This window comes from Equus quagga, chromosome 12 (genome assembly GCF_021613505.1).
Source record: "Equus quagga isolate Etosha38 chromosome 12, UCLA_HA_Equagga_1.0, whole genome shotgun sequence".
In the NCBI taxonomy this organism is placed as follows: domain Eukaryota; kingdom Metazoa; phylum Chordata; class Mammalia; order Perissodactyla; family Equidae; genus Equus; species Equus quagga.
In genome coordinates this window covers 3922064-3948139 of record NC_060278.1, presented here as the reverse complement: position 1 = coordinate 3948139, position 26076 = coordinate 3922064, and the positions used below count along the sequence as shown (strand labels likewise).

At 37.9% G+C, this 26076-nt stretch overlaps 1 protein-coding gene across 1 annotated transcript in view; it reads left to right on the top strand.

The window, feature by feature from the left end:
• CCDC7 (coiled-coil domain containing 7) overlaps positions 1-26076 on the top strand; it is a 485718-nt gene that overhangs the window by 289698 nt on the left and 169944 nt on the right. The window contains exon 22 of the mRNA XM_046679053.1: positions 25079-25189. Coding sequence (XP_046535009.1) covers positions 25079-25189 — 111 coding nt within the window. The remainder of the gene's footprint in view (positions 1-25078; positions 25190-26076) is intronic.

Below are 26076 nucleotides of genomic sequence, written 5' to 3'. Positions count from 1 at the left end.
ATTTTGGGCGAGTTTGAGAAGAATAGGTATTAAGTCTTCTTTGAATGTTTGGTAAAATTCACCAGGGAAACCATCTGGTCCTGGACTTTTATTTTTTGGGAGGTTTTTGATTGCTGTTTCAATCTCCTTCCTGGTGATGAGTCTATTCAAATTCTATAGATCTTCTTGGTCCAGTTTTTTTTTTTTTTATCATCTTAACCATTTTTTTTTTATTAATGTTATGATAGATTACAACCTTGTGAGATTTCAGTTGTACATTTTTGTTAGTCATGTTGTGGGTACACCACTTCCCCCTCTGTGCCCTCCCCCCACCCCCCCTTTTCCCTGGTAACCACCGATCAGATCTCCGTATCAATATACTAAATTCCACCTATGAGTGGAGTCATATAGAGTTCGTCTTTCTCTGACTGGCTTATTTCGCTTAACATAATACCCTCGAGGTCCATCCACGTTGTTGTGAATGGGCCAATTTTGTCTTTTTTTATGGCTGAGTAGTATTCCATTGTGTATATATACCACATCTTCTTTATCCAATCATCAGTTTCTGGGCATGTAGGCTGGTTCCACGTCTTGGCTATTGTAAATAATGCTGCGATGAACATAGGGGTGCAACGGACTCTTGAGATTTCTGATATCAGGTTCTTAGGATAGATACCCAGTAATGGGATGGCTGGGTCATAGGGTATTTCTATTTTTAACTCTTTGAGAAATCTCCATACTGTTTTCCATAGTGGTTGTACCAGTTTGCATTCCCACCAACAGTGTATGAGGGTTCCTTTTTCTCCACAACCTCTCCAACATTTGTCACTCTTGGTTTTGGATGTTTTTGCCAATCTAACGGGTGTAAGGTGATATCTTAGTGTAGTTTTGATTTGCATTTCCCTGATGATTAGCGATGATGAACATCTTTTCATGTGTCTATTGGCCATATTCATATCTTCTTTTGAGAAATGTCTGTTCATGTCCTCTGCCCATTTTTTGATCGGGTTGTTTGTTTTTTTGTTGTTAAGCCGTGTGAGTTCTTTGTATATTATGGAAATTAACCCTTTGTTGGATAAGTGGCTTGTGAATATTTTTTCCCAATTAGTGAGCTGTTTTTTTGTTTCAATCCTGTTTTCCCTTGCCTTGAAGAAGCTCTTTAGTCTGATGAAGTCCCATTTGTTTATTCTTTCTATTGTTTCCCTCAACTGAGGAGTTACAGTGTCTGAAAAGATTCTTTTGAAACTGATGTCAAAGAGTGTACTGCCTATATTCTCTTCCAAAAGACTTATTGTCTCAGGCCTAATCTTTAGGTCTTTGATCCATTTTGAGTTTATTTTGGTGTGTGGTGAAAAAGACTGGTCAATTTTCAATCTTTTGCATGTGGCTGTCCAGTTTTCCCAGCACCATTTGTTGAAGAGACTTTCTTTTCTCCATTGTAGGCCCTCTGCTCCTTTGTCGAAGATTAGCTGTCCATAGATGTGTGGTTTTATCTCTGGGCTTTCAATTCTGTTCCATTGATCTGTGGACCTGTTTTTGTACCAGTACCATGCTGTTTTGATCACTGTAGCTTTGTAGTATGTTTTGAAATCGGGGATTGTGATTCCGCCAGCTTTGTTTTTCTTGCTCAGGATTGCTTTAGCAATTCTCGGTCTTTTGTTGCCCCATATGAATTTTAGGATTGTTTGTTCAATATCTGTGAAGAATGTTCTTGGGATTCTGATTGGGATAGCATTGAATCTGTATATTGCTTTAGGTAGTATGGACATTTTAACTATGTTTATTCTTCCAATCCATGTGCAAGGAATGTCTTTCCATCTCTTTATGTCATCGTCAATTTCTTTCAAGAAAGTCTTGTAGTTTTCATTGTATAGATCCTTCACTTCCTTGGTTAAGTTTATCCCAAGGTATTTTATTCTTTTCGTTGTGATTGTGAATGGGACTGAGTTCTTGAGTTCTTTTTCTTTAGTTCATTGTTAGTGTATAGAAATGCTACTGATTTATGCACGTTAATTTTATACCCTGCTACTTTGCTGTAGTTGTTGATTATTTCTAATAGTTTTTCTGTGGATTCTTTGGGGTTTTCTATATATAAGATCATGTCGTCTGCAAACAACGAGAGTTTTACTTCTTCATTACCTATTTGGATTCCTTTTATTTCTTTTTCCTGCCGAATTGCTCTGGCCAGCACCTCCAGTACTATGTTGAATAGGAGTGGTGACAGTGGGCACCCTTGTCTTGTTCCTGTCCTCAGAGGGATGGCTTTCAGTTTTTGTCCATTGAGTATGATGTTGGCTGTGGGTCTATCATATATGGCCTTTATTATGTTGAGGTACTTTCCTTCTAACCCATTTTACTGAGGGTTTTTATCATAAATGGGTGTTGGATCTTGTCGAATGCTTTCTCTGCATCTATTGAGATGATCATGTGGTTTTTGTTTTTCATTTTGTTGATGTAGTGTATCACGTTGATTGACTTGCGGATGTTGAACCATCCCTGTGTCCCTGGTATAAATCCCACTTGATCATGGTGTATAATCTTTTTGATGTATTGCTGTAATCGGTTTGCCAAAATTTTGTTGAGGATTTTTGCATCTATGTTCATCAGTGATATCGGCCTGTAGTTCTCCTTCTTTGTGTTGTCCTTGTCAGGTTTGGGGATCAGGGTGATGTTGGCTTCATAGAATGTGTTAGGGAGTTCTCCATCTTTCTCAATTTTCTGGAACAGTTTGAGGAGAATAGGTATTAGTCTTCTTTGAATGTTTGGTAGAATTCTCCAGAGAAGCCGTCTGGTCCTGGACTCTTATTTTTGGGGAGGTTTTTGATTACCGTTTCTATTTCCTTACTTGTGATTGGTCTATTCAGATTCTCTATTTCTTCCTGATTCAGTTTGGGGAGATTGTAGGAGTCTAGGAATTTGTCCATTTCTTCCAGGTTGTTCAATTTGTTGGCATATAGTTTTTCATAGTATTCTCTTATGATCTCTTGTATTTCATTGGTATCTGTTGTGATTTCTCCTCTGTCATTCCTAATTTTATTAATTTGCGATTTCTCTCTTCTTTTCTTGGTGAGTCTGGCTAGGGGTCTGTCAATTTTGTTAATTCTTTCGAAGAACCAACTCTTTGTTTCATTGATCCTTTCTATTGTCTTTTTTGTTTCAATATCGTTTATTTCTGCTCTTATTTTTATTATTTCCCTCCTTCTACTGACTCTGGGCTTTGTTTGTTCTTCTTTTTCTAGTTCTGTTAGGTGTCGTTTGAGGTTGCTTATGTGAGCTTTTTCTTGTTTAGTGAGGTGGGCCTGTATTGCGATGAATTTCCCTCTTAGGACTGCTTTTGCTGCATCCCAAATGTTTTGGTATGTCGTGTTCTCATTTTCATTAGTCTCCAGATAAAATTTGATTTCTTCTTTAATTTCTTCAATGATCCATTGTTTGTTGAGAAGCGTGTTGTTTAGTCTCCACATTTTTGCACCTTTCTGTGCTTTTTTCTTGTAGTTGATTTCTAGTTTAATAGCATTATGATCAGAAAAGATGCTTGATATTATTTCAACTCTCTTGTATTTATTGATGTTTGCTTTGGTTCCCAAAATATGGTCAATCCTTGAGAATGTTCCATGTGCACTTGAGAAGAATGTGTAACCTGCTGTTTTTGGATGAAGTGTTCTATATATATCTATTAAGTCCATCTGGTCTAATTTTTCATTTAATTCTATTATTTCCTTGTTGATTTTCTGTCTGGATGTTCTGTCCATTGGTGTTAATGGTGTGTTGAGGTCCCCTACTATTATTGTATTGTTGTTGATGTCTTCTTTTAGTTCTATTAAGAGTTGCTTTACAAATTTTGGTGCTCCTGTGTTGGGTGCGTGTATATTTATAAGTGTTATGTCTTCTTGGTGGAGAGTCCCTTTTATCATTATATACTGTCCCTCTTTATCTTTCTTTATCTGTTTTGCTTTGAAATCTACCTTGTCTGATATTAGAATAGCGACACCTGCTTTCTTTTCTTCATTATTATCTTGGAGTATTGTTCTCCATCCCTTCACTCTGAGTCTGTGTTTGTCTTTGGGGCTGAGGTGTGTTTCCTGGAGGCAGCATATTGTTGGATCTTGTTCTTTGATCCATCCTGCCACTCTGTGTCTTTTGATTGGGGAGTTCAATCCATTTACATTTAGAGTGATTATTGAGATGTGGGGGCCTACCACTACCATTTTGTGTCTTGTTTTCCGCTTTTCTTCAGTTTCCTTTGTTTCTCGTCCCATGGTTTAATCTGTTCTGATGTAGAGCTGCTACTCTCTGTTGTTGTCCTTCTACTTATCTCCTCTGCTCTTGGTTTTGTAGCCCCTTTCCTTTTTTGGATTTTTCAGGAATGAGGGTTTTCCTGAGGATTTCCTGAAGAGGAGGTTTTGTGGCAATGAACTCCCTTAATTTTTGTCTATCTGCGAAAGTTTTTATTTCTCCATCGTATTTGAAGGATATTTTCGCTGGGTAGAGAATTCTCGGCTGTAGATTTTTGTCCTTCAGATTTTTGAATATATTATTCCACTCTCTTCTAGCCTGTAAAGTTTCTGCTGAGAAATCTGCTGATAGCCTGATGGGGGTTCCTTTGTAGGTTAGTTTCTTTTGCCTGGCTGTCCTTAGTATTTTCTCCTTGTCGTTGACTTTTGCTAGCTTCACTACTATATGGCGTGGAGTTGGTCTTCTTGCATTGGTAAAGTTTGGAGATCTATTGGCTTCTGTCACCTGAAGATCCATCTCCCTCACCAGATTTGGGAAGTTCTCAGCCATTATTTCTTTGAATAGGCTTTCTGCCCCTTTCTCCTTCTCTTCTCCCTCTGGTATACCTATAATCCTTACGTTGCATCTCCTAATTGTGTCTGATAATTCTCGGAGAGTTTCTTCATTTCTTTTTAGTCTTGCTTCTCTCTCCTCCTCTGCCTGCAGCCATTCTATATTGCCATCTTCCAAATTGCTAATTCTTTCCTCCATATTATTGACCCTACTGTTCAGAGCATCTAGATTTTTCTTAATCTCCTCTATTGTGTTCTTCATTTCCAATATTTCTGTTTGGTTCTTCTTTATCGTATCAAACTCTTTTGTGACATAGCTCCTGAACTCGTTGAGTTGACGGTCAGAACTCTCTCTTAACTCATTGAGAATTTTAATGATGGCTGTTTTGAAGTCATCATTTAGGTTATATATCTCATTTTCTTTGGGATTGTTTTCTGTGTATTTGTTACTTTCTTTCTGTTCTGGAGATTTAATGTATTTTTTCATATTGCTTGATGTTGTTGATTTGTGCCTCCGCATGGAGATAGAGTTTAGTTGCTCCTTTCACTTGTTTCAGCTGCTGCGGTGGGGGAGCAGCTGTTTATACTGCACCAACCAGGAACCCTGTCCGCAGTTGCTAACTGGGCCTGGGCCCCTCCTCGTAGCCACAGTGGCCCTTTGGATTCCCTCCTCTGCTGTGGGGGCCGTCACAGGGGGGCTTCAGGCTGCTGGTGCCTACTGTTGCAGCCCACCTAGATGTGGTCTCTCCTTGGGGTCTGCAACGATGTTATGGGCTTTTCCAGCGGCCAGGGGTGGGATCACTTATATTTGTCGCTCCGTTGCTGTTGACACCCACAAAATCTCACTTGTCCTCTATGGGTCGTAGGAGAGCTATTGGCATCTTCTACAGTCTGTGGTTAGTTCACCTAGCTATGCTGCTTTTGCCCTGGGGTCTTCCAGCCTTGTGGCTGGTGGCTGGGTGCCTTCTACTGGTGCTGTGCAGAGGCTTTCCCTAAGGCTGCTGTGAGCCTGTAGGGTTTCCCCCTAGGCTACGAAGCTGGGTCTCTGGAACTCCCCCCAGCCCCAGTCCTCTCCGAGATCTCCGGCTATCCCTAGTCCCACGGGGTGGGCAATGGCAGCTGGGGGTCGCCCCGCCCTCTGGGATTCTCTCCGGGCCTCTCCCGGAGCCATGAATGCTGGGCGTGGCCCCTCTGCTAATGGCAGACAGAGAGTTTTGTCTGCTGCCCGGGCGGAACTCCGGCGCTTCCCGTCCGGGTTGCAGAGCCGGCCTTTGAAACTTCCCCCAGCCCCGGTCCTCTCCGAGATCTCCGGCAATCCCTAGTCCCACGGGGCAGGCAATGGCAGCTGGGGGTCGCCCCGCCCTCTGGGATTCTCTCCAGGCCTCTCCCGGAGCCGTGAATGCTCGGCGTGGCCCCTCTGCTAATCTCTTGGTCCAGTTTTTGAAGGTGATATGTTTCTAAGAATTTATCCATTTCTTCTAGATTATCCAATTTGTTGACGTATTGCTTTTCATACAATTCTGTTATCACCTTGTGTATTTCTAAGGCGTCCATTGTAATATCTCTTCTTTCATTTCTGATTTTACTTATTTGAGCTTTCTCTCTTTTTTTCTTGTTGAGTCTAGCTAAGGGTTTGTCAATTTTGTTTATCTTTTCAAAGAACCACCTCTTGGTTTCATTAATTTTTCCTTTTTTTTAGTCTCTGTTTCATTTATTTCTGCTCTGATTTTTATTATTTCCTTCCTCTGCTGATTTTGGACTCTTTTTGTTCTTCTTTTCCAGTACCTTTAGATGCGCTGCTATATTGTTTATTTAGGATTTTTCTTCTTTGTTGAGGTAGGCCTGAATTGCTATACACTTCCCTTTTAGAACCACTTTTGCTGTATCCCATGGATTTTGACATGTCATATTTTCATTTTCACTTGTCTCCAGGTATTTTTTTGATTTCTCCTTTGATTTCTTTATTGACCCAATCATTGTTCAGTAGCATGTTGTTTCATCTTCACATATTTGTGGCTTTTCTGATTTTCTTCCTGTAGTTGATTTCTAGTTTCATAGCATTGTGGTCTGAAAAGATGCTTGGTATTATTTCAGTCTTCTTAAATTTATTGAGACTTGTTTTGTGGCCTAATATGTGATTAATCCTGGAGAATGTTCCATGTACATTTGAAAAGAATGTGTGTTCTGTGGTTTTTGGATTGAATGTTCTATATATATCCACTATGTCCATCTGGTCGAATCTGTTGTTTAAGGCCAGTGTTTCCTTATTGATCTTCTGTGTGGATGATCTATCCACTGCTGTATGTGAAGTGTTAAAGTCCCCTACTATTATTGTGTTACTGTCTATTTCTCCTTTTATGTCCATTGATAATTGCTTTATATATTTAGGTGTTCCTATGTTGGGTGCATAGATATTTGCAAGTGTTATGTCTTCTTGTTGGATTGTTCCCGTTATCATTATATAGTGCCCTTCTTTGTCTCTTGTTAGAGTTTTTGTTTTAAAGTCTATTTTGTGTGTTATAAGTATTGCTACTCCCACTTTCTTTCCTTTGTAATTTGCATGGAGTATCTTTTTCCATCCTTTAACTTTCAGTTTGTAAGTGTGTTTAGGTCTGAAATGTGTCTCTTGTATGTGGCATATATATGGGTCTTGTTTTTTATCCAATTGTCCTCCCTGTTGCATTTGATTGGAGCATTTAGTCCATTGACATATAAAGTAGCTATTGATAAAATATGTATTTGTTGCCATTTTGTTACTTTTTTGGGTGTTTTAGTAGTTCTGCTCTGTTACTTTCTTTTTCTCTTGCTCTCTTCCCTTGTGGTTTTATGGCTTTCTTTAATTGTATGTTTCATTTCTTTTGTCTTACTTATTTTCTTGCTTGTTATAGGTTTCTGGTTGTGATTACTATGAGGATGCTATGTAATATTCTATATTGAGTTGATAGACTCTTTAGCTTGATCTCTTTCTAAGTGCTCTATTGTTTCACTCTCATCCTCCCAAATTTTACGTTTTTGAATCATATCTAATCTCTTGTTTTCGTGTGTCTATCCATTGCCCTCTTATCTTTGAAATAGGTAGTTTTAGTACTTTTGTCTTTTAACCTTCATATTATCTTCACAGAAAGTCGATCTGCTACCTTTACTATATTTTTACCTGTACCAGTGATTTTACTGCATGGTTTTTTGATAATTTTTTTATCCCTATTTGCGGTCATCACTTTCCCACTTAAATAAGTCCCTTCAGCATTTCTGGTAGAACTGACTTCTTGGTGATGAACTCCTTTAATTTTTCCTTATCTGGGAAGCTCTTTATCTCTCCTTCCATTCTGAATGACAACCTTGATGGATAGAGTATTCTTAGCTGTAGGTTTCCCTTTTAGCGCTTTAAATATGTCATGCCATTCTCTTCTCATCTATAGGGTTTCAGCGGAGAAGTCCACTGATAGCCTTATGGGGTTTTCTTTGTATATCACTTATTGCCTTTCTCTTATCGCTTTTAGGATTCTCTCTTTATCTTTAATTTTGGACATTTTAATTATAATGTGTCTTGATGTGGACTTGTTTGGGTTGTCTTGTTTGGAGCTCTCTGTGCTTTCTGTACTTGGATGTCTGTTTCCTTCCTTAGGTTAGGAAAATTTTCAACTATTATTTCTTCAAATACATTTTCTACCCCTTTGTCTCTCTCTTCTCCTTCCAGGACACCTATAATACGAATGTTAGTGTGCTTGATACTGTCCCAGAGTTCCCTTACACTGTTCTCATTCTGTCTAATTCTTTTTTCTGTTTTCTGTTCAGCTTGGGTGATTTCCTCTAGTCTTTTGTCTAGCTCGCTGATCAGTTCTTCTGTATCATCTACTCTGCTATTGAGTCCCTCTAGTGAATTTTTCATTTTTGTATTGTATTCTTCATTTCTGTTTGGTTCTTTTTTATATTTTCCGGTTCTTTGTTGATTAGCTAACTGTGCTCATCCAGTGTTCTCCCACTATCTGTGAGCATCCTTATGAGTTTTTGTTTGAACTCTTTGTCAGGTAGGTTGCTTATTTCTGTTTCATTTAGCTCTTTTTCTGGGCTTTTGTCCTGTTCCCTTTGTCTCCTCATTATGCCTTTTTCTCTGTGCTTATATCTATGTATTAGGTGAGTCAGCTCTGTCTGCTGATCTTGGAGAAGTGGCCTTATGTAAGAGATGCCTTTTGAGGCCCAGCAGTCTGCTTCCCTCTCATCACCAGTCCAAATGATCCAGGACTAACCCCCTTGTGGGCTACTTCTGTCCTTCTACTCTGGCAGGGTTGCTTTTAATGCAGGTACCCAGGGAGTCTAGTCTTTACTTCCCTGGCCAGCTGTTTGTAAATCTGGTTTGGGGAGTCTCAGCACCATTGGCTACAAGGTCTAACAGCACACTCCTCTTGCAATTTTCCTGTTAATTGGGTTGGTACCCAGTGTACCTGGTTGCTAGGCTCAGGGGCTTACAGTTGCTATAGGCCTCAGGCCTACAAGGCTGTTATCAGTTCTCTTAGGAGTGCAGCTGAGTGGGGCTGGCCCTAGGCACAGGAGCACTCAATTGTTTCAGGTTTTGGAAGGTGGGGCTGATCCTTTTTATGGCTATTTGTGAAGCACAGGTCTTCTGCCGCTGATAAGCCTCACCCCCCACAGGACCACACATTCTGTCAACACAGTCCTGGTCTGTGCACACTTTCCAACCCCCTGCAGCATACCCCAATACCCCACTGCAGAGGCCCCCACCTCTCCACCAATGCCCCCCACAGTTCACCTGGTCCTCACACAGGCCCTGCTCCACAGAGGCAGACACACTCAACCAGCCTGTAGAGGATCAATACACCCAGTCGATGCAGGCTGAAAAGTAACCTAAGGGCTTGCTGTTGGGTGGGGCGGGTCCCTAGGGTGAGCTGCCTGCCCTGACTGAAGTAGATTATATCTGCACTCTAGAGGTGTGGCAGACCCCTGGGCTAACAGGCCAGGGAAAGACTTTCAATGGGGTCTGCCAGGGTCTGTGTCAGCATGCCTGGACTAGGTTACAACAATGGCCATCATCAATGTCTCAGTCTCCAGAGAGGTCTCTCCTCTCACTGAGATGCCCCAAGAGCTTACCAGGTGAGTCTCTTTTCACCAAAGGACTGTCAGCCTTCTCTCTGGTGATTTTAGGTTGCTGATATGGGTGATTTTGTGCATGGGCCCTTTAAGACCCAGGCCTTTTTGGCTTTCATCCAATAGCTTTTCTGGGGGTATCCCTGCTGCAGTTAATAGCCAGAAAAGCCAGATTGTAAGACCCTCGTCTCAGTTGTGCTGAGCCTGAAGGATGCTTATAGCAGTATCGGGGCCTAGCTCAGGACCTCACTCCTCCAGGGATGGCTGCGTACCTTAGGGTGGCTCCTCCCTGGCTGGCTGAGAAGCTCCACTCCTCCTGAAGGTGGCTTTTTTTCTCTCCAGAAGGAATTTCTGCCTCTTCCACCTTAGTCAGGACTGTCCCTTGTTGTGGGGGTTCTTTTTATCCAGTTTTCAGTTTTCTATCCAGGGAAATTTTTCCAAAAATTGTTGTAACCTGGTTGTGTTTGTGGGAAGAGATGAGTTCAGAGTCTGCCTATGCCACCATCTTGACAAGATCTCTGGATAGAGTATTCATAGCTGAAACTTTTTGTCTTTGAGAATTTTTAATATATCATTCTGCTCTTTCCTAGTTTGTGAGCTTTTTGCTGAGAAAACTGCTGAAAATCTGATAGGAGTTCCATTGTAAGTTATTTTCTTCTTCCTTGCTGCCCTTAATATTTTTTCTTTGTCATTGACTTTGCTGGTTTTACTAATATGTGCCTTTGAGAAGGTGTTTTTACATTGATGTAATTAGGAGTTTTATTAGCTTCTTTTACTTGTAAGTCCAGTTTCTTTCCCAGGTTTAGGAAATTCTCATCTATTATTTATTTGAACAAGCTCTCTGCTTCATTCTTCTTCTCCTCTCCCTCTTGAATACCTTTAGTCCTTATGTTGCAATTCCTAATTGAGTCAGATACTTCTCAGAGAGTTTCTTCATTTCTTTTTAGTCTTAGTTCTCTCTCCTCCTCCATCTGAAGCACTTCTTTATCTCTAGCCTCTAGATTACTAATTCTGTCCTCCATAATATCAGCTCTGTTATTCAAGGGATCCAGATTTTTCTTTATCTCATTCATTGTGTTTTTCATCTCCAACATTTATGATTGGTTTTCTTTATAGTTTCAATGTCTCTTGTGAAGAATTCTCTCTGTTCGTTAATTTTGTCCCTGATTTCATTGAACTATCTGTATTTTCTTGTAACTCGAGTTTTTTTTTATGACAACTCTTGAATTCTCTGTCATTTAGATTGTAAATTTCTGTGCCTTCAGTGTTGATTTCTGGGTGCTTGTCATTTTCCTTCTCTTCTGGAATATTAATATGTTTATTTGTACTGTTTGATGGCATAGATTTGTACCTTCACATAGTGATAGTATCTGGTCACACATTCCACTTTCCACCACTTGCGGGGCTGGGCAGGATCTGTGTATTCTGAGCCCACCATGATCCCTGGCATCTATGTCTGTCCTTAGAATCTACTCTGACATGGCCCGTCTGCAATTTCTGGCTAACTCACTCACAGCTGCTGCTTTTCTAACATACGTGCAGATGCTTTGGCTGACAGGCTGAGCTGGAGTGCTGGTCACAGAGAAAGGCACTTTCTTGTGTGATCCTGAGGGCATTCTCACTCTGCCCTCACTATGTGCTCTCCTAGGGTGCTGGCTTGATGGAGACACCTCTGCAGTAGCTTAGCCACGGCTCTGCGGGGCTTTCCCACAGGCTGTGAGGGAATTTGTAGAGCAAAGTCATCCCTATGGAGATCTTCCCCTCCTCCCTCTTTTCTCAGATCTGCACATGGTCCCACACCCTGGGCCACTGCTATTCTGGGAGAGAGAGGAGATCCAGATCCCCTTCACTGCTTCCACTTCCTTGGTGTGGTCCAGCACCTCCACCTTCACATGTATGGCTGTGTGAGTCTCTCAGATGTCTTTTGTGTTGTATGGATGTCCTCTGTTTGTTTAAGAATGCCCTTTTTCATTGTATCTTACAGGAGGGAGTCTAAGGGGAGAGCTCACTCTGCCATGATGCTGATGCCACTCCCACAGAATTTATCTTTTTAAAATAGTTTCCATATCTTTGTCAGTACTTTAATTTTGTTCATGCATTATTTTCCTCATTTCATTTAGTTTATGTATTCTCTTTCAGCTCATTGAGAATCTTTAAGACAGTTGTTAAAATTCTTTTTCAGTTAATTCAAAGACCTGTGGTTTTAGGGTTGGTTTCTGGAGCTTTATTTTGTCTCTTATTGAGACATGTTTCCCTGCTTCTTGGTATGCCTTGTCATCTTTTGTTGCTATCTAATTTGAAAACACATCTACCTCTCTCAGTCTTTACAAACTGGCTTTGTTCAGGGGAAATACCTTGACTAATCAGCCTAGCATAGAGGTTCTGAGACCTCTCAAACCTTCTCTGGGATGTATCTTCTCAGGGCTTGTATGTGCTCTTTTATTCCAGTATATATGGCTCTTTTAACTATCCTAATTTCCCTACAAGGCTCTCCCCTTCTCAGGGAGTCGGGGAGTCAAGTGTCTTCTCAGGAACACTTGGTTTTGAAATCTATTGCATTCCTCTGCCTATAATCTCTTGCTTCTCCATCATTTGCAGAACTTCATACTCCCGAAAGCTCTTATCTGCTGTGGCACTTGACTATGTAGTCAGCAGCCTCCAACATGGTATCCAAACATGCAGCTGTTCCCGTCAGTTTTCCAATCAGGCAAGACAGAAACCAGCCACTCAGGCAGCTCCCAGACATGTCAGAAAGATGAATGCAAGTTCCGCACCTTTCTGTTATTCCTGATGGAGAAGGAGGAAATTGGGAAGCTTCCTTGTGATTGTGGCACACTGCACCAGGGAGGTGGTGGGGCTAAAGTGAGCAACATGCCAAGGTTTTTCCTACCTTTTTTGGTGCAGTTTTTTCTTGGTAAGTAGTTCCTTTAGTTGATTCAGCTTTTTAACTGGTTTCTAGAGTTCTCTTAAAGGTATTTTGGTCAGTATGTCGTTGTTAACTCATTGTCTCCATTGGATGAGGGCCTGGAGCTTCCTAGTACTCCATCTTGCTGATGTCTTATCCTATGATTAATTTTGAGTATAAAAAGCCTGGGGAAAATAGTAATATAAAGTACATTTGATGCCTACAATTATTGATGAAATGTTGAAACAATTTTAACATATACCCATTAACATTCTTCTATTTTCTTATGAAATCTAGCATTGTAGTAATTTACTTATAACTTTATAAAAATGAGAAGAAATTCTGCTCTACACTTGTTATAAATTTGAAAATTAGGGGATTCAGAGTAGATCTGCTTTTCTATTTGCTCTACTAAATACTTCTCTTCATGTAGCTCAGGATGGAGTACCAGATGAAAATCTCATGCTTGAGCATCAAGACTCGATATCAGAAACACAAATAGGGGACAGCCCCATGGCCGAGTGGTTAAGTTCACACACTCCACTTTGGCAGCCCAGGGTTTCATCAGCTTGGATCCTAGGCACATACCTAGCACCACTCATCAAGCCATGCAGAGGTGGTGTCCCACATAGCAGAACTACAAGGATTTACAATCAGAATATACAGCTATGTACTGGGGAGCTTTGGAGAGAAGAAGAAGAAGAAAAAAATTATTGGCAACAGATGTTAGCTCAGGGCCAATCTTTGAAAAAATCACAAATAAAAAGAAAGAAAGAAAGAACATCCAAAGGGGAAAGACACATTAGTATCATCATTAAAGATAACTAAGTTATTTTAATTAAACTCAGTAGAACATATTTTTTCTTTGGCTCATAAATATGTGTTTGAAATTATATTTCATGAAACATTTATAGTTTCTTTGTCCTTAGTTGTAAATACCTTGAGATAGTTAGAGAACAAAAGTCAAAGTATTCATAACTTTCATTGGTATTTCTGCTTGTAATATTATTTCATAGCCATAGGTCATACACTGAGACACAAAGGCCCAATTATAGGCCAATAATTTTCTGGCAAAGGGATGCATACCTTTCAGTGGAGTCTGGCATATTATGGGTCCAAAATCCCAATGGATGTATCTGACCTGTGGCAGTGGCCTTCTGTAACTCCAACAACAAATGAAGATCAGAGGGGCCCAGGCAAGGGACAGCCTGAAAGGCCTTCTGGAGGGTCTCAAGTGCATCCTCTTGGTAGTAGCCTCACTGAAAGGAATGGCTTTTGAGGTAAGCTAATAGATGGATGCCATCAAGAACACTACATGGGGAATATGAGAGTGCAAGCTGCCAAACAGTCCCACCAATAGCTGGGCCTCATTTTCATTTTTTGAAGCAGAGTAGGCCAAAGTAGCCAAGGATTGCTTCCCCAGCTTTCTCAAAACCCCTCTGTTGGATGTTTAATTTGACCCACCCACTGGGCATCTTGGCCAGCAAAACAGGAACTAAATAGAAGGAACTTTGTTCACTCTGAGAAATTAAAAGATCATGTAAACAATAAAATAGCGCTCTCCTAAATCATGCCACAGATTCTGCTAACAATTCCTATGATACATTGGCCTAAATGGTCCTATGCCCTGTGGGACCCTCTGACTCTTGCAAATTATCCCGTAGTAGCACCCTTAGAAAGCCCTGAGGACTCACTAGTGCTCCTTCCAGAAATAAATTTTGCTTCGCTGACCACATTACTCACTGCACTAATTTGTCAGGAGACAGCTACCAGTTTTTGAGTTGGTCAATTAAGATAGTAAGTCAAATTGAAGTAAAATTAAACATGTATTCACTTACTGTAAGAGTATAAGCAAGAATCTAAATAGGAAAGCTCCCCAAAGTTCCATTTTCTCCCATGGAACAGCACTGGGTGAGAATCAGATATGTCAGTGCTGACAGGTATGAGGGGAGGGGGAAGATAGTCTCACAACCAAAGGAGCCCCAAACAAAAGGTTTTTGCTGTTGTATAGACTTGGAGGTGAGGTGAGGACTAGGAGTAAAAAAGTACTGAAAACTGAGTCAGAACTGATAAAAATGTCTACAAGGTCCAATGAAAAGGTGGTCTATGCAGAGGCACATGAACAGTACAGTATCTCAGCTGAATCCTTCCCACTTAAGAATGCCTCAAAATTGAGACACCTGGACTAAGAATGCAAACATTACCAGCCCAGATGGGCCATAGTCTATGACTGAAACTACCTCCAATATCTGCAGTCCGCTGGCTGTGCATCAAGTCTCATGTGAAGTCTGCAGATTTCTCCATGACAACTTCCAGATAAAGCCTTTGCAGTTGTCTAGGGTTGGGCCTGGAAGGTCACACATGGGATTTTGGCCATTGTCAATGCCTCAGTGTAAACACATATACCTACCCATATACATGTACATATAGTATACATATAATTATAGTCATACTCACATATACTTACATGAATATACATGTACACATATACATGCATATGCACATTCATAGACATATTTAGAAATCATTATTTCTCACAGACACCTTCAATTTCCATCTATCCCTTCAGGGCTTATTGTTGTCTTCCTCTGTCTCATGTGTGTATGTCCTTCTTTCCACAGTGTGAACCTGTCTCTGAACAGTATCAATGTGTTTATTCATTTGCTCTATCTCACAATGCTTCTTAAATTGTTTCAGAATGCAAAGCACTATAAAAACCACTACAGAAACAAATTGAAAAACATTTTGTGATTTGTTTACACTTCATCCCTCCACTCTGTCATCCAAGAGTGAGGGTATATGTCAAATTCTGTGCTGATGACTTACTTGCATTACTGCTTTCTTATTTCCTTCAGTAGCTTCATTTCTTTAAATTTGGTATCAGTTTTAGTTCCCATTCTTATCCTTTGTGATTTAATTTTTTATTGAGATATAATTGACTTATGACATTATATTAGTTTTGAGTGTATGACATAATGATTAGATACATGTATATATTGTAAAATGATCACCACACTAAGTCTAGTTAACATCTATCACTACATATAGGTATAATTTTTTCTGTCACAAATGGCAGGATTTCCTTCTTTTTTATGGCTGGATAATATTCTATTGTATATGTATACCACATTTCCTTTATTCATTTATCTGTCGATGGACACTTAGGTTGTTTCTATGCTTTGGCTTTTGTAAATAATGCTACAGTGAACATGGGGATTCAGATAACTTTTCAAGTTAGTGTCTTCATTTCCTTTGGATAAATACCCAGAAGTGAAATTGCTGGGTCATATGGTAGTTCTATTTTTAATTTTTTGAGGAACCTCATAGTGGCTGCACAAAATTACATTTCCACCAAGAGTGCACAAGGGTTCCCTTTTCTTCACATCCTCACCAACACTTATTTCTTCTCTTTTTTATAATAGCCATTCTAACAAGTATGAGGTGATATGTCATGGTGGTTTTAATTTGCATTTTCCTGATGATTAAAGATGTTGACAACCTTTTCATGTACCTGTTGGCCATTTGTATGTCTTCTATGAAAAAAAATGTCCATTCAGATCTTCTGCCCATTTCTTAATTGGATTGTTTTTTGCTATTGAGTTGTATGAGTTCTTTATATATTTTAAATGCTAACCCCTTATCAGATATATGATTTGCAAATATTTTCTCCCATTCTATAGGTTGCCTTTTCATTTTGCTGATGGTTTCTTTTGCTGTATAGAAGCTTTTTTAGTTTGATGTAGTCCCACCTGTTTATTTTTTCTTTTGTTGTCTTTGGTGTCAAATCCCAAAAATCATCACCAAAACCTATGTCAAAGAGCTTACCACCTATGTTTTCTTCTGGGAGTTTTATGGTTCTTGGTCTTATGTTCAAGTTTTTTATCCATTTTGAATTGATTTTTGTGTGTGGCATAAGATAGAGGTCTAGTTTCATTCTTTTGCGTGTGGCTCTGCAGTTTTCCCAGCACCATTTATTGATCAGACTGTACTTTCCCCATTGTATATTCTTAACTCCTTTGTTGTAAGTTAATTAACTCTGTATGTGTGGGTTTATTTCTGGGCTCTCTATTCTGTTCCATTGATCAATGTGTCTATTTTATACCAATACCATATTGTTTTGATTACTTTAGCTTTGTAATACAATTTGAAATAGGAAATGTGATGCCTCTAGCTTTGTTGTTATTTCTTTGCTTCGGCTATTTGGGGGTCTTCTGTGGTTCCATACAAATTTTAGGATTGTTTGTTCTGTTTCTGTGAAAATGGATTGAAAATTTGATAAGGATTGCATTGAGTCTGTAGATTTCTTTGGGTAGAATGGGCATTTTAATAATATTAATTCTTCAAATCCTTGAGCATGGAATATCTTTCCATTTATATGTGTCTTCTATTTCTTTCATCAATGTTTTATAGTTTTCAGTCTTCAGATCTTTCACTGCCTTCATTAAATTTTTATAGGTATTTTATTCTTTTTGATGCAAGTGTAAATGGGGTTGTCTTCTTAATTTCTCTTTCTGATGGTTTGTTATTAGTGTAAAGAAACATAATTGATTTTTGTATTTTGATTTTGTATCTTGAAACTTTACTGAATCATTTATTAGTTCTAACAGTTTTTGGTGGAGTCTTTAGAGTTTTCTACATATAATACCATGTCATCTGCAAATAAAGACAGTTTTACTTCTTCCTTTCCAATTTGGATGCCTTTTATTTCTTTTCCTTGCCTAATTGCTCTGGTTAAGACTTCTAATACTATATTGAATTAAAGTGGTGAGAGTGGGCATCCTTGTCGTGTTCCTGATCTTAGAGAAAAATCTTTCAGCTTTTCACCATTGAATATGATGTTAGCTGTGGGCTTTTCATACATAGCCTTTATTATGTTGAGTTACATTCCCTCTCTACCCACTTTGTTGAGAGTTTTTATCATGAATAGGTGTTGAATTTTGTCAAATGCTTTTTCTAGATCTGTTGAGACGATCATATGACTTTTATCCTTCATTTTTCTATTGTAGTGTATAACACTGATTGATTTGCAGATGTTAAACCATATTTGCATCCTTGGAATAAATCCCACTTGATCATGGTTTATGATCCATTTAAAGTATCATTGAATTCGGTGTCCTAATATTTTGTGGAATATTTTTGCATCTATCATGGTTATTGGCCTGTAATTTTCTTTTCTTGTAGTGTCCCTGTCTGGTTTTGGTATCAGGGTAATGCTGGTCTTGTGACTGTGTTTGGAAGTGTTTCTTATTCTTTTTTTTTTTTTTTGAGAGTTTGAGAAGCATTGGTAGTAAGTATTTTTTATATGTTTGGTAGAATTCACCAGTGAAGCCATCTGGTCTTGGACATTTCTCTGTTGAGGGGTTTTGATTACTGATTCAATTCTTAGTAGTAATTGGTCTGTTCAGATTTCTATTTCTTCATGATTCTGTCCTGTCAGATTGTATGTTTCTAGGAGTTTATTTACTTCTTCTAAGTTATCTAACTTTTGATGTATAATTGTCCATAACAATTTGTATTTAGTAGTATGAAATAGTAGTAAGTAGTAGATCCATAGTAGTATATAGTAGATACTTTGTATTTCTGTGGTATCAGTTGTAATATCTCCTCTTTCATATCTGATTTTTTTGAGACTTCTTTCTATTTTTCTTGGTGAATGTAGCTAAAGGTTTGTCTATTTTATCATTTAAAAAAACTCCAGCTCTTAGTTTCATTGATCTTTTCAGTCTCTATTTTGTTTATTTCCATGCCAATCTTTGTTATTTCCTTTCTTCTACTAACTTTGGGCTTAATTTATTCTTCCTTGTCTGATTCTTTGAGGCATAAAGTTAGGTTGTTTCTTTTAGAACTTTCTTGTTTCTTAATGTAGGCATGTACTGCTATGAACATTCCTCTTAAAGCTTATTTTGCTATCTACTGTAAGTTTTAGTATGTTATATTTCCACTTTCGTTTGTCTCAGGTATTTTATACTTCTCCTTTGATTCATTCTTTGATCTGTTGGTTTTTTGGTAGCATGTTGTTTAATATACACATATTTGTGAATTTTCCAGTTTTTTTCTTGTCATTGATTTCTAGTTTCATAATGTTGTGGTTGGAAAAGATGCTTGACACAAATCCAATCTTCTTAAATTTATTAACTTCTTTTGTGGGCTAACATATGATCTATCCTGGAGCATGTTCCACGTATGCTTAAGAAGAATATGTATTCTCTAACTTTTGGATGAAGTATTCTGCATATGACTGCTAAGTCCATCTGTTCTAATATGTTGTTTATGTTCAATGTTTCCTAATTTATTTTCTGTCTAGTTGATCTACTCATTGATGAAAGTGGGGTATTTAAATCCCCTACTATAAATGTATTGCTGTCTATTTCTTATTTTAGGTCTGTTAATGTTTGTTTTATATATTTAGATGCTCCTCTGTTGGGTGCATAAATATTTAGCAACGTTATATCCTCTTGTTGGAGTGACCTCTTTATCATTATATAATGACCTTCTTTAGCTCTTATTACAGTCTTTGTCTTAAACTCTATTTTGTCTGATATAAGTATAATTATGCCAACTTTCTTTTGGTTTCCATTTAACTTTATTTTTGTAATATGTGGAACCTGAACCTCTTTCCAAAAACAAAAAAAATTATATTTGGAAGAATATCATTCTTTCTTGAGTCCTTCCTGCCATTCCTCACTCCTCCCCCTCATTGTAGGTAACCAACTACATTTCTTTATGATATCTTAATGTAAATATTCCTTATTTTGTCTTTCTATCTATATATTTTTCTTCATTGGGTATTCCTACTGTTCAAAGGGTAACATACGATTAAGCCCTTTTTAAGCTTTTTTTTCACCTAACATTATCTCCTAGAGATCCTTCCATGTGAATCTGTACAGATCTTTTTCATTCCTTTAAGCTGTATGTACAACTGTTTATGCCACAGTATTTACCAAAATTTGTACTATGCCATAGTTTATAGTATTTACCTCAGTTTACTCAGCCAATCTCCTATGCTCAAACATTTAAGTAGTTTTGAATATTTTGTAATTAAGAAAAAAGGTGTAATTATAACCTTTTAAATATGTATTTTCATTTTCTGGTCTATGAATTTGTATTAACCTCAAGTTAAATACCTCAAAAAAGCAAGAGACTAATATAATCTATTTAATGCCTTTGCCCATTTTTTAATAAGGTTATTTGTTTTTTATTTTGCTATTGAGTTGTAGGAGTTCCTTATATACTTTGGGTACTAATCACCTATCAGAGTGGGTTTGCAAATATTTTCTCCAATTCTGTAGGTTGCCTTTTCACTCTTTTGATTTCTTTTTTGCTGTGCAGAAGCTTTTTACTTTGATGAAATCCCGTTTGTCTATTTTTGCTTTTGTTGCCATATCTAAGAAATTATTGCCAAGACCAATGACAAGAAGCTTTTTCACCCTTTTCTTCAATAACTTTTAGTTTCAAATGTTACATTTAGATCTTTAATCCATTTTGAGTTGATTTTTGTGTTTGATGTAAGATAGTGCAATTTCATTCTTTTGCATGTATTTGTCCAATTTTCCCAACACCATTTACTGAAGGGACTATCTTTTGCCCATTGTATGTTCTTGGCTTCTTTGTCATAAATTAATTGATATTAATGCATGGGTTTATTTCTGAGTTCTTTATTCTGTTCCATTGATTTATGCATCTGTTTTTATGCTGATACCAAACTGTTTTGATTACTATAGCTTTGTAATATGGTTTGAAATTAGGAAATGTGATGTCTCCACCTTTATTCTTCCTCAAGATGGCTTTGATTATTTGGGGTCTTTTGTGATCGTGTACAAATTTTAACATTGTTTGTTCTATTTCTGTGAAAAATGCCATTGAAATTTTGAAAAGGCTTCCATTGAATCTATAGATTACTTTGGGTAGTATGGACATTTTAACAATATTAATTCTTCAAATCCATGAGCATGGAATATCTTTTCATTATTTTTGTCTTCTTCAATTTCTTTCATCAATATTTATAGTTACAGTGTGCAGATATTTCACCTCTTTGGTCAAATTTATTCTTAGGTACTTTTTTCATGCAATTGTAAGTGGGATTGTTTTCTTAAGTTCTCTTTCTGATAGTTCATTATTAGTGTATAGAAATTCAACTGATTTTTTTTTTTGAGGAGTATTAACCCTGAGCTAACAATTGCCACTAATCCTCCTCTTTTTGCTGAGGAAGACTGTCCCTGAGCTAACATCCATGTCCATCTTCCTCTACTTTATATGTGGGATGCCTGCCACAGCATGGCTTGCCATGCAGTGAGTAGGTCCACACCCAGGATCTGAACCGGCAAACCCCAGGCCACTGAAGCAGAATGTGCAAATTTAACTGTTGCTCCACCAGGCTGGCCCCAAAATGCAACTTATTTTTGTACATTGATTTTGTATCAGGTAACTTTAATAAATTTGTTTATTAGTTCTAACAGTTTTTTGGTGGAATCTTTAGGGTTTTCTATATAGAATACCATGTCATCTGCAAATAGAGACAATTGTACTTTCTCCTTTCCAAGTTGGAGGCCTTTTATTTCTTTTTCTTGCCTAGTTGCTCTTGCTAAGACTTCCAATACTACGTTGAATAAAAGTGGTGAGAGTGGGCATCCTTGTCTTGTTCCTGATCTTAAAGAAAAAACTTTCAGCTTTTTACCATTGGGTATGATGTTAGCTGTGGACTTATCATATTTAGCCATTATTATGTGGGGGTACATTCCCTTTGTACCCACTTTTTTGAGAGTTTGTATCTTGAATGGATGTTGAGTTTTGACAAATGCTTTTCCTGCATATATTAAGATGATTATATGATCTCACTTTAAATCAAAAGCTAGAGGTGATTAAGCTTAGTGAGCATGGCATGTTAAAAGCTAAGATAAGCTGAAATGTAGGCCTCTGGCACCAAACAGTTAGCCAAGTTCTGAGTGCAAAGGAAAAGTTCTTGAAGGAAAATAACGTGCTACTTCAGTGAACACATGAATGATAAGAAATCAAAACAGCTTTACTGCTGTTATGGAGAAAGTTTTAGTGGTCTGGATAGTAGATCAAGCCAGCTACAACATTCCCTTAAACCAAAGCCTAATTCAGAGGAAATCCCTAAATGTCCTCAATTCTATGAAGGCTGAGAGACATGAGGCAGCTGCAGAAGAAAAGATGAAGCTAGCAGAGGTTGGTTCATCAGGTTTAAGGAAAGAAATCATCTCCTTAACATAAAAGTTCAAGGTGAAGCAGCAAGTACTTATGTAGAAGCTGCAGCAAATTATCCACTCCCAGTTAAGATAACTAATGAAGTGCCTACACTAAACAACAGATTTTCAATGTAAACAAAAGTCTTATATTGGAAGAAGATGTCATCTAAGACTTTCATAGCTAGCAAGGAGAAATCAATGCCTGGCTTTGCAGTTTCAAAGGACAGACTGATTCTCTCGTTAGGGGCTAATGTAACTGGCGACTTTAGGTTGAAGCCAATGCTTATTTACCATTCCAAAAATTCCAGGACCCTCAACAATTATCCTAAATCTACTCTGCCTGTGCCCCATAAATGCAAAAACAAAGCCTGCATGACAACACATCTGTTTACAACATGGTTTACTGAATATTTAAACCCACTATTGAGAGACCTAGTGCTCAGGCAAAAAGATTCCTTTCAAAATATTACTGCTCATTGGCAATGCATCTGGTCCCCAAAGAGCTCTGAGAGTGGGGTACAATGAGATTCATGTTGTTTTCATGCCTGTTAACACAACATCCATTCTGCAGCCCATGGATCAAGGAGCAATTTCAGCTTTCAAGTCTTATTATTTAAGATATATATTTTGTAAAGCTATAGCTGCCAAAGACAGTGATTCCTCTGATAGATCTGAGCAAAGTAAATTGAAAGCCGTCTGAAAAGGATTCACTTTTCTGGATGGCATTAAGAGCATTTGTGATTCATAGGAAAAGGTCAAAATATTAATATTAACAGGAGTTTGGAAGAAGTTGATTCCAGCCCTCATGGATGACTTTGTGGGGTTCAAGACTTAAGTGGAGGGAGTAACTGCAGATGTGGAAATAGCAAGAAAACTTGAATTGGAAGTGGAGCCTGAGGATGTGATTGAATTGCTGCAATCTTATAATAAAACTTTTTAACACAGAAGGAGTTGCTTCTTATGGATGAGCAAAGAAAGTGGTTTCTTGAGATGGAATCTACTCCTGGTGAAGATGCTGTGAAGATTGTTGAAATGACAACAAAGGATTTAAAATATTACATAAACTTAGTTGATAAAGCAGCAGCAGGTTTTGAGAGGATTGACTCCAAGTTTGAGAGAAGTTCTGTAGGTAAAATGCTATCAAACAGCATCACATGCTACTGAGGAATCATTCATGAAAGGAAGAGTCAAACAATGCAACAAACTTCATTGTTGTCTTATTTTAAGAAATAGCCACAAACATCCTAACCTGCAGCAACCAACACTCTGATCAGTCAGCAGCCATCAACATCGAGGCAAGACCCTCCACCAGCAAAAAGATTGCAACTTTCTGAAGGCTCAGATGATGATTAGCATTTTTTAACAATAAAGTATTTTTTAAGTAAAGTATGTACATTGTTTTTTGGACATAATGCTATTGCACACTCAATAGACCACAATATAGTGTAAACATAACTTATATATGCACTGGGAAACTAAAATTTCATGTGACTCACTTTATTGCAATATTTGTTTTATTGTGGTGGTCAGAAACTGAAACTGCAGTATCTCTGAGGTGTGCCTGTACAGTGTATCAGCTGACTCCTTTCCCTTTCACAAGGAGGCCTCTGATGAACGGCCCGTGGTATAGGAATGCAGAATGCCTAAAAGCATAGTGCGGATGGACCTTATTCCTTGACTGCATCTACCTCCAGTGTCTGAAGCTCACTGGCTATGCATCAAATTTGGTGTGGGGTGAGAAGTTTTTCCCTCATGAGAACTTCCAGGTAGAGATTTTGTAATTGTCTATGTTTGGGCCTAAAATATCAAACACAGGATTTTGGCCTGAAGTTGGATTCCTATGTATATGTACATATACTCATACATGCACATATACATATTTTACACATGCATACACATACATGTGCATGTATACATGAATATAGACATACACAAACATTAGAAATCATGAGTTCTCATGAGCACCTTCAATTTCAGTCCATCCCCTCAGGGCCTTTTCTTGCCTTCCTCCCTTTCACATCTGTATGTCCTTTCTTCCACTGTGTGAATCCTAACTCTGAATAACAATACATTTACTCATTTGCTCCACCTTGTTATACTTCTAAAATTATTTTGGAACTGCTTAGCACATAAATCTAGAAAAACAAGCCTACTGAAAATATCTTTCCATATGTTTACAGTCTCTTCTCCACACTCTTGCCCATGAATGAGGGTCTCTGTCAAATACTGTGTTGATGAGTTACTTGCATTGGTGCTTTTTTTTTCTTTCAGGGGGTTCATTTCTTTAAGTCTGCTTCCAATTTTAGTTCCTCTTTTGTGATTTAGTTTTGTTTTTGAAGTATGTGGAAGCTGAACATGCTTCTGAAAGTAAAAAATATCCCAAAAAGGGTGCTTAGAAGAGTGCTATTTCTTCCCCAGTTCTCTCTCTTTTGTTTTGTAGGTAACCAACTACATTTGTTGATATCTCATTTGTGTTTCATCTTGTACAGCCAATTCATTTTCCCTCTCTTTCTTTTTTTCTTATTTCTTATTTCCCCTTCTTCCTTATATACATGGTACCATACAACTTTTCCCCTTTGGATTTTTTTTTTCACTTAATATTGTCTACTGGAAATCCATCCAAGTCAGCTTATAGAGATTCTTTTCATTCCCTTTACATCTCTATGTATAGCTCTTTGTACCACATTGCTTACTATAATTTACGTAGTTTATAGTATATATCTTAGCTTATTCATCCAATCTTCCATGCTTGAATGTTTACGTAAAATTACAAATAATGCTATAATTGATAAATTGTACATATGCATTTTCATTGGTTAGTCTATGAAGTCTATATGATCTAAAAAGAATAAATAACAGAAATGGAGACTAATATAAACTATATATACTGTCTATAAATATTTTTGTAATAATGAGAAAGTTTCAACACACGTATATTAAAACTCTTCTCACAATAACCATGTTAGATCTAGCATTATGATAATGTAGTTATAACTTCATAAAAATGAGACTGTTGCTGTACACATTAATTTGAATTATAGAGATTTCAAAATAGATCTATTTTCCTTTTTAGTGGACTAAATATATCTCTTATGCAGCTCATGATAAAGTACTAGATGAAAAGCTTATGCTTGAACATAAAGAATCAATGTCAAAAACCCAAATGCAAGTAAAGAAAGAAAGAACTTCTATAGAGAAAAGACTCCCTAATAAGTACGATAATTATAGACAACTCTAAATTATTTTAAATTAATTACATCTAAAGATCTTTTTCTTTGGTTCATGAATCTGTATTTTATTATATATTTTATAGAAATTTTACATTTTGACCTAAAGTATAAATATCCTGAGATAACTAGAGAACAAAAGCTAAAGTATTCATAACTTTGGTTAATATTTCCGGTTGTAATACTATTTCACAGCCATGGGTCATGCAATCAGTATCCACCAAGGCCAAGAATGGACCAATAATTGTCTTTCACGGGATGTGTACCTTTCAGCCAACTCCAAGATGTTAGGAGTCCAGAAGGCCAATTCAATCCACTGTCCTGTGCAGGTGCCTTCTTCCAAAGACTCCAATTGGTGAAGAGAAGTTGCTGAGACCTATAACTTAAATGCAGATCAGAGGGACCAAGGGGAAAAGTGACCTGGGAGGCCTATTGGATGTACTCCAGAACATTCTGTTTTTTGAAATCCACTCATATGTAGAGGCCTTTTTGGTAACTTAATAGATAGTTTAAATTAGGATCCTATTGAGGGGAGTGTGAGAGTGCAAGTATCAGAATAGTCCCACAGATTTCCCAGCCTTGTTTGGATTTGTTGGCACTGGGAGGGACAAATATTTGGCAGTTGTCTCTTCTAGAATAAGTCATATTGCCCCTTCCCAAGGATTTCACTTGAACACAAGGTCCTGTACTATCTCTGTTTTAATAACCCAGCTGTGTTGCTGAATGTGGCTCAACACAGCATCTAGTCCTTGTTGGGTAGTGCCCTTGCTCGGGCCCACCAGGAGGATGTCATCAATATAGTGGAAGGCTAGTGCTCCATCTGGGAGTTGGGCTTTTTCCAGTTCATGGCCTTGTGGAAGGACATTAAA